Consider the following 10,123-nt stretch of genomic DNA (forward strand, 5'->3'; position numbering starts at 1 on the left):
AAATGCAAGCCCTGGATATTGATGTTACAAACCAAAATTCGAAAGAATTGAGTTTTTATCATTTATAGAAAAAAAGTTATGCGTTTTGGGAGGCACATCACTCTTAAAAAATGTAGTTTGTTGTAAAAAACTACTTTTCGAGGGAGATGGAAATTTCTTTTAAAAATCTTTCAAAAAAATTTGAAAAAAATGTATATAGAATCTACAAACAAAATGCTAGAAATCACTAATTTACATCATCTTCAAATTTTTAATAGTTTAAAAGTTATAGTTCTCGGAAGTTGAAGATTATTTTAAAAATGTACATCTCAGTGTCAAAAGTGGCAAAAAAATGGGAACCATTATTGTGAGTTCACCCATTGTAAATCTACAAGATCACCACAAATATTAACACAATTACACCACAAAGAAACCCAATTGTGAGTAAAAAGTCTAACAATTGTAAGAACAATCTCATTTAAGACTACGAACAATAATTACAATGGGCTAAGTCTCCTATGCCAAGCATGAACCAGCTTTGATTTCAGCTTCTAAGACCCAAAGAATCTAGCTTTACAAAGCAATAGAAAGTCCAACAATTAAGAAAACTGAAGAAACTAAAAACTACATAGAATGTGTTTTAACATGGAACAAAAGAGAAAATATTGTGTTTTGTCTAACAATTTAAAATTATCAAAGTGAGTTCATTTTTGCTACTTATAATAACTAGTGATTAACCACAAAGACTAAAATACTGATTTTTCTGCTTAACAATTAAAAATTATCAGAATGAATTCATTTTTGCCACCTGTAACAGCTAGTGATTTACCACAAAGACCAAAATACTCATTTTTCAAACTTCTCAACTTGTCCCTTCTACCAAAATCTACACATCATTATTTCACACTACCTAACACCTATCTTAACATCGAAAACCCTATTCCCTTTTCCAAAACCTTTTCAAACATACCATAATACAAAAAACAAATCCTTTTACAAATCATCTTCTAAACCCTCAGCTATCTTTATTTTCTTCCTTGATAAACATTTCTTTGCATTCAAAATTCCTCACTTGAACTGTCCAAAAGCCCTTTAATTATTAATATATACTTGAGCAATTTGCAGTTTTAAAATTACCCAAAATTAATTTAAAGTAAGAATTTCTAGTCAGACTGTCTTCTCGATCTAAGAGCTTGTATATTAACCATGAGATTGCCATTACAGCCCAAGATAACCTAAAAGTCTGCTATCTTGCAGTATCTTATTCATCTGACAACAACTATCTTAATGAAGAACTCACATGGAATCTCCAGAAACTGTCTGCTCACAGAGTTGTAGGTTAACTTTTGGTCGGGTATGCCTCAAAAAGGCCTATTCCTATATGAATTAGAAACTATGCCAAATTTGCCAAATAATCTTTGTGATCTGTGATCTGATCAATTAATGTACTCCACAATATCTAAAACTGCCTACAGGCAGGCTTCTGTAGCTGCAAAAATTGGCAAGCCTCAACAACAGAGCCCTCTTCTATTCCCACCGTCTCCGGATCCGTACTCTGCATATCTCTTACTTGAGGAAGATGAACATGACGAGAATGGTAACTCTTCATCTGTCTCCTGCTGTTGGGGATGCTGCAAAGGCAATTGTCTGCGAGAATTGCCATTTCCCCAAGACAAATGCTTAACAATTCAATACAGTACAAGTGATGGAGAGAACTCCCAAACAGAATGGGATAGAGTGTACTTTATTCCTGTTTTGGGCCAACCCATTTCCTCCCACTGCTACTATGTCGTGCGTGCTGAAGGCAAACACAAGGGGTAAAATAAAAGCTACTTTTATGTGCTCTGTTCTTTGTGAGGAACGTTTCCTCTCCGGGTTTTACAATAATGTTTACAATTTAAGTAGCAATATTTGTAGATCAACACATTGCATAACATGGGAAATTATTTCATCATCCAACAACTTCACATTATCTATTGCATGAAGTACTGAATCTGTATTTATGGGTAATTTAACAATCATACAAATACTACCTGATATGACGTTGATGGTGTGGACAGGTTAGTGGAAACATGCTCTACTGAAGAAGACATGGTGACACTCTGTTGTTGTAGATATGTGAAAGAAATCTGTCCCAGATCTTTGCAACCCACCAACTCAAATCAACAAATTCAGATAATCTCAACGAAGTTTGGATTCTCATCAAAGTGCATAGATTCTGATGCTTTCCCTCCAATGTTCCTGCGGAGGAAGAATTGGACTGTGGTTGCCAAAGACATGCGTGGCAAACATGGGCGGCTTGCTCATGTTGGAGGGGAAAATACTGAACTTAGAGCACAATTACCTCACTTTGATTTCTCTGTGTCACAGAGAAGACTCCCTGTTGTTATGGCTGGGGAGTGGTATTGCCCCTTTATCTTTATCAATGAATTGGGTACCAGATTGGAGGATCCTAAATTCCAGCTCATGGAGTCTCCCTTCTACAAGATGGATCTAGAAAAGTACTGGGAAGAAATATACTCTACTCAAGGTATGACAGGAAAAGATGTTGATGTGGACAAAATAATCAAGCTAGAAGAAGTGCTACTTTTTGGAGAAGAGGCAATTGAGGAAATCAGAGATAATGATGGAAGTGTTTTGTTTAAAGGTGTGGGAAATCAATGGGGACATCCTACTGGTGTGAAACTTAGCTGGCCCATCATTGCCAAAATAAGGGCAGATCAAGGTAGAGATGGATCAGAACAAGGAAGTGGTGTAGGAGTGAAGAAATCATTCAGTGGTGCTGGGATGAAAGGAAAATTTGCCTGTTATGTTGTAGTGGAAAGATATGTATTGAAAAGAATGGATGGGAGCATTGCACTTACATATTCATTCAGAAATGTGAACCAAATACAGGGAAAGTGGGAAGTTTGAGGGGAAAAACTTACTGGTTTTAATCATGTACTCAGCTATCTCTAATCAATACTCTGCAAATTTAGAATTTCTGGTTTTAGATGGAAAATAGGCTTTGATCAGATCCCTTTGGCTATTACACAAGAATAAATTTTACTCCCCTTAAAAAGAGTCTGCATTTCTGTATAGAAAACCGAGTAGTATAAATTTTTAATCATGCACTTAGTGCCACATTCTATGAGCTCATAAAAGCTTAAAGCAGATAATCCTGAATAGCAATGACACATTTCTCTAAGAGTTTGATTATCATTTCATTTCATAACAGTTCAATAAAGAACAAATGTAAGGTTGCTTTGATATATATAATATTTTGAGGTGCTCACTAACGGAGCTCAAATAACCGGACAGTGTAAGGTGTAGGTTCATTCTCTACAGCTTGAAGTGCATGTACACCTCCTGTAAAAGAATTATTTGAGCCATACAAGGCAGTTCTATAATTGGAGAACTTAAAACACAAATTTATTCATAGTATTTTAATCTCTCAAATAATTTTGATGTTTGTTGATCATATATTATCCACTGGTTCGTATGCTCTTTTGATGACTACTAAATGTTTGAAGCCCTTGAAGGAACTTATCCGTCATTGATTGATATGTGTGTGAGTGTGTGAGTGTGAAGGTATTTTATTTGATTGAATTAAGAAGCAATTTAGAGAGAAAATTTTGCCATTTACTAAGGAAAATCTTAATTCTAAAAAGCGCAGAGGCATGAACAGAAGAAATGGATAACTAACGGCCTGGATGTGGCCACAGCTGCAAACAGAATTCCTATCTGCCCTTGACGCTCGGTAAGTTGCATTTACCTTTGCTTTGAATTCTACAGATTCAACCAATTCCATTATACGTAACTGCGCCTTCTTCATGAAGTGGGGCGGCTGATTGGCCCTGTAGGGTTAAAGTCCAAAAATGGTGTGATAACAAATTGGGGAAGGATATCAAGATTAAATTATTACCCAAAGGTTCTTTCATGGGCGATTGTCCTTCCAGAGAGAGAAAACAGGAATTATGAGTCAGGACCCCATTGATGATGTATGAGATAGGGTTTTACAGTACGGATTGGGTTCCGGATTTCAACCCTATCTCCTCTGAAATCTCGAAAGCATCGATGTGGACCAGACTCTATATTCGTCCTACAGAATACTAGGATCCCGGGATCTTAAATGAGATAGGTGACAAAATTGGGTCCTGCATTGAGGTGGATAATCGAATCGAAAGTGGGGATTTTGGTATGTACACCAAAATTTGCATCTCCATCGATCTAGAAGCTCCTCCTCCAGAATAATTAGAGATAAGATCGGATGTTGGCATTTGGAGACAGAAGGTGGCAGTAGAAAGATCCCCGGCTAGATGCAAATTCTGCCATCAACTTGGGCACTCCTTAGCGGAATGCAGAAAGGTGAAAGATAATGAGCTCGATGCCATAGTTGAATCTCCTCCAAGAACTATTTTAGAAAAAATAAGGAAGTTGAGTCTCACGAAAAAGAAAGTGTCAAAGAATGAGATTGGGATTAACTCAGGAATGATCCCTAAGGAGACAGCAACCAATTTGTACGAAAAATGATTTGGTCATGGAACTTTTTGGGCGTAGCAGGGATGCAAAAATTTGTAAACTCATGAAGCAAAATAGGGACATGGATAATGTTGCACTTGCAGGGGAAGAGAGCCTAGCAAGTGACTTCGTGAAGGGTGACGTAGATATTTTGTGGGAATCGACAATGAGCTAATCAAAGTCAAAATTGCGGAGGTTAAGGTGGCTTAAATTCTATTTTTAAGGAAGAGGTGGTTCATAAAGAAATTATTTTTTTGCTACCGGATTATCTAGAATCTTTTCTCAAAAAGTAGGAGCCCTACTTTTTAGGCATGTAATTTTAAGCAAGTGAAAATGGGGCGGACCTAGAAATTGTCTCACCAGCTTAGGAATATTTTATGCCACTTGTCAATAATATGAATTTTAGAGAGAAAACTAGATTTATTTACAAGGAGCTTGCTTCAATTTAAGAGTTTAAACTTAAGATGGCATTGTAAACATCCTCAAATTTAGGAGCTTGAATTTTTAAGTTGGAGTTGGCAAGAAAAGTGAGTATGAATGCAATTGAAATTGGGGAAGGGTGTCACCTTTTTCGGGGAGCAATGAGGTTCATATCATGGAATGTTAAATGTCTTAATGTTTCTAATAAGAAGCATGTGATTAAGCGCCTCATGGAGATGTCAAATCTTGACATAATATTTATTCAAGAAACCAAGATGAAGGCCAAATACATCAGTCACTTAGTTACAAAATGGAAACAAAAGAACAATCTCTTTATGGATTTTTGTGGTGCTTTTAGTGATCTAGGGGTGATATGGAATTCAAATATGGTGATTATTGAACACATGCACTATAACCATTCTTGGTAGGCATACAAATTTAAATTTCTTCCAAGGAACTTGGACTTCATACTTATCAATGTCTATGGTCCCATTGGCAATTCTAAAAAAAAAATCATTTAGCAACAAATCACTAAAATGGTCCAAGAAATAGAAACAAACTCATCATTCTAGGGAGTGACTTCAAAGCCACCTACAATAATTTAAAAAATAAAAGCTACATTTTCAAGCTTTCTAAGTCTTAGATAGACCTCCAAATTTTCATCTCCAAAAATCAACTCTCACACATTCCTCCAAGATCTGGTTGTTTCACTTGGACAAAACGAAAACAATGTTTCACTTGTATAGCAAAAAGGCTAGATCACTTTCTACTCCATGAAAATTGGGCTTCTCTTTCTCATCTTCAAGAATGCTCAATTCTCCTCTTCTTAGGCTTTGTTTATTTATCATTGTTGCTAAAATGCGTTTCAGACTCATCTCCAAGAAGTGCCCAATTAAGCTTGAAAAATTGCAGCTTTGAGATCATGAAATTGAGAATTGAATTTGAGAATGGTAGTATTTAGCTCCAAAAATTTAACTTACCAAACTTTTCCAATGAACTTTAAAGAGCAACGTTTTATTAAGGAATGGTTAAAAATCTAGAACAAGTCACACTTTATAAACATTTTTTACGAGATAGAGGGACTACAATCTAAGTTAGCCTCTTTAAATGAGATTATCATTTAAGATTGCATGAATCGAGATTCATGCTTTAATGAGAAGAAGCTCATGGGTGAGCATGTTGAAGTCATGGCTAGGGAAGAGCTCTTTTGGTGACAAGAATCATAGGAATATTAGCTTAAGGAAGGTAAAAAAAATTAAGAGTTTTTTCGCAACTCCACTAAGGAAAAAAAAATAAGAAAATAATTTCTAGAATAAAGAACAAGGTGTGATCATAAAAAATCCCAATAAAATTAGATAGGTGGTTGTTGACTTCTTTAATAATTTATGGAATTATTTCAATCCCATGAACAAATGCCCACAAAATGTTTCCTAATCAAATCTCATGCTTAATGAGCACTGAGCAAGATGATTTTCTTAATAAACCTTTTTTTAAGAAGAGATACAAGTGGAGGCATTTGAAATGCACCCTAACAAGGTTCTTGGACCCCATGGTTTCACCTTTTGGCCTTTTTCAAAAAATTGGAATATAATTGTCAAAGACCTAGTGGCCAGAGTGGTAGAGGCAAAGGAAAAGGGAATAATTCTCAAATATTTGAGCAATAGCTTTTTGGTCTTGATATCAAAAACAACACCCTAGAATCCATGGAGGATTTCAAACCTATTTCATTATGAAAAACAACTTATAAGATTATTTCCAAGGCAATTCCAAACGAAATCAAGGTTTTTGTCCCAAGCATCATCTTGGAAGAATAGAGTGGAATCACTCATGCAAGATCAATAGCATAAGGAATCATTATCTCTTATGAGACCATCCATTCCATTAAGAAAATTAAAAATGAAAGGATGATCATCAAATTGGACCTTAAGAAAGCATGTGACTATGATGCAAGGGCATCCTAAAGAACCTACGATTGGACCTAAAGGCAGAGATGCGTGAAACCTTCCAAAAACTTGCAAAGCATACACAATTTGGCACACACTGGATATTGGGTCGAGCAACATTTAGATGGGTTCACACCAATCAGTATCTTGTTTGGCTCTCTTTAATCACTTGAAGCTAACACACACATTATACCAACAATCAAACTTGGGAGGCCAACACAAATCACATATAGTGTTTGAACCTAATATTTAAGCACCTCTAGACTCATGGGATATCATCATCAGTAGCTACAGAGTAGTAATTAGGAGAAGGTAGATGTGGAAGACTTTTCTTTTTGCATTTTCTTTGTAATAAGCCCATGGCGACCTGTGCTAGCCAATATGTGGGACCAATGGGCCAATGTAATCATCCATGAAGGCCTACATGCATGTTAGTTTACTATATTAATTAATTAAATTTATTTTTTGTCCTTTTTTTGTTGTGTTTTAGTGTGATTTGGCTACAAGGTTGGACAATCCATTCTGAACCCTCCAACCTTGACTACATCAAGTGATATCAAAGCAAGATTTGAATCCTAAAGAGGTGTGCATTCTAGACGAATTCCAGTGTAGATAGATCGTTGAATGAAAGTGGGTTGCAAGTATTATCAACCAATCGTTCAAGTGAGACAGTTGCAACCCTAAACTAGATTTCTGAATTGAGGCAGTCACACCCAATTCGAAGGAAAGATGCCGCCAAGAAGAATGCTAGCAATAGCTAATGTTACTGGAAGGGTAGAGAAAATTATGAACATGATAAGAGCCATGAAGAACTGGTTGGATATCATAGAAGAGGATCAAATGAGGGGCATAAATCTAAGACCGAAAGAGGAGAGTGATGATGAGGAGCCAAGGGTGCAAGATCGGGATGAGGATATTTAAGAAGAAAAAAAGTTAGATCAAATCAAAACGATGAAGGTGATTGTATCTGAGATCACACAAAACATAAAATATACCTTAATCAAGATACCTAAGAGTGGTGTCATCTACCATGAGGACATCTAAAATAGGATTCTTTATATACACATGTTAAGATTGTTGCAAATATTTGAATTAGTTAATCAATTTTAGAAGTTGTTTCTCATTAGGGTTTATCTTAAGCCTAAAACCCTTATTACCCTAGTTACCTCATGGTATCATTATTCTTTTTATTTTTAACCAATGACTTGTTGGGCTAGTATGAATCTCTTATGTTGTCTAGTGAAGCATCAAGTATCATCACTTTAATAGTGGTCTAGTCACCTATTATTGGTATTTTTTAATTAACTGGAACTGACTATATTACATCAAACAATATGTTTTATCTTATATTGCAGCTAGTTGGTTCTTATTGCATTGGTTTTTCTTTCTACATCACATTAAAGGCAGGACCCTTTTCCACACTTGTGATAGGTATTTCCTTGTATGAGCTACATGACAACTGGTAAACTAAAAATCCTTCACATCAAAAGTAATGCATCACAATTTTAATTTAGAGTCTTTCTCTAAAATAGTGAAGCTATATAATACTAACAAATTTCATGGATCCTATAGGTTCATATAATGTGATGGAGAATTCCTATTGGCTAGAGTAATCATTAATTATTAACTAATTATTTTTCTTTCTTTCTAAATGAACAACTAGCAAAGTCTCATTACAATGCACCTACTTTTCACCTCACAAGTTTGTTCATAACCTTCATATAATAAATGTGATGGGCACTAAGTATATTGAATCAATTTGGGACACTAAGCTAGAGGAAACCTAGTAGAATTTCACACTGTCACACTCAATCTAATGGATCACAATTTATAAATGAAGACCATTTCATAAAGAATGCAATGAGAAATGAGTTCTCTTAAATAAAGGTCAAGTGGGATTGTAGTTCCTGTCATATGAATGTAAGCACTCTATTGGACCACATAAAGGTTGTCAATCCATGCAACATGACAAGTCATCAGGTGCTTCTATGTGTCAGATTATGAGATAAATCTTTATGGTTGTTAAAAATAAATTTAAGGTGCCATATGTAGTACTCATTGGTACCAACTATCTCAAGAGATCAATGACTGCAATTTAAATTCACATTAAAGAAAATAATATCAAATTGAACACCCTATTCAAGAACATATGCATGCATTTAATACAAAGTTAGTGGTGTGAATAAATTGTTGCAGTCATAGGGTTTTAATCATATAATTATTCTCTAGTAGAAATTGAGAATACTAAAGGTGTGCCTTAATCTAATATTTGACATTATCTAAGAAGTTTCTACTGAAGAACAAATGGTTGTGTGCATTCACGCATATAAAGCAATAAATATGCTTATTCACTTTTTTTTTTACAATGTCTCGATAAGTAAGGTCTTAAGTTAGGTTTTATTTGTTCCTTTCAGTATAGCTTGTTGTTTAAGTGAACCCCTATAACATTCATTTGCCCCAAACACATTGCACTTATCAGATTCTTATATTTTCAAAATGAGTTGTGTCTCATCCCATACATGATTGGTCAATTACCTAGTTATACAAAGAGAAATAAACATGCTCTAAGAATATGTATATATTCAAATCGATTACATGATATGGAAGAACTGGCTAGAGATGTTATTATTCCTCACTAATTGGGATTTGTTCTTGTATTATTATAACCATGCCAAAACATTGCTCAACACCTCAAATATATGAAGATTAGACTTAGGTAAATTGATTGTTCCTAATTTCTTTGTCAACATAATTTTGGTGCATGAAATCAACAAGCGATATGACTCACAATCTAAGTGATTGGGGTCAAGAGCAAGAGAAGTCTTGCTTACATTGAACGATGAATTGTTTGAGAAGGTTTTCAATTTGAACCCAGATGAAAATTATAAAATTAACTTTAATTGACTATGTCAGGAATATGTTAGAGTCAAAAGCATCTATAGGATGAAATGGCTCCCAAATCATTGACTCAAGGGTCTAACTAAATTGAAGGCCATCCTTTCTAATGAAACTAAACCACTAAATGTTAACAATTCTTAAGAGTATTTCAGAATGACATATATTAATCTATGTCAATTCCTATGGGTGGATTACAAAGAGAAAATACCAATGCACATGATAATGATTGTAGTAGACACCCAACATAATTATATTAATAGATTGTTTTACTTTGAATCATTTGTGGTAGACAATATTTGTCACAGTTGATAATTGAAACCCCTATTTCAAATGGTATTCTTTCTTGTGCCATATCCTATTATACTTGGGGAAAAACACATGGG

General features: G+C 34.9%; 1 protein-coding gene across 1 annotated transcript; it reads left to right on the forward strand.

Moving 5' to 3' along the window:
* The first annotated feature begins 1,422 nt into the window (after positions 1 to 1,422).
* LOC131039502 (uncharacterized) lies at positions 1,423 to 2,892 on the forward strand. Its single transcript, XM_057972285.2, has 2 exons — positions 1,423 to 1,796; positions 2,040 to 2,892. The coding sequence occupies exons 1-2, from the start codon at positions 1,423 to 1,425 to the stop codon at positions 2,890 to 2,892; spliced, it is 1,227 nt and encodes a 408-aa protein (XP_057828268.2).
* Positions 2,893 to 10,123: the final 7,231 nt, after the last annotated feature.

This window comes from Cryptomeria japonica, chromosome 5, assembly GCF_030272615.1.
Source record: "Cryptomeria japonica chromosome 5, Sugi_1.0, whole genome shotgun sequence".
Classification (NCBI taxonomy): Eukaryota; Viridiplantae; Streptophyta; class Pinopsida; order Cupressales; family Cupressaceae; genus Cryptomeria; species Cryptomeria japonica.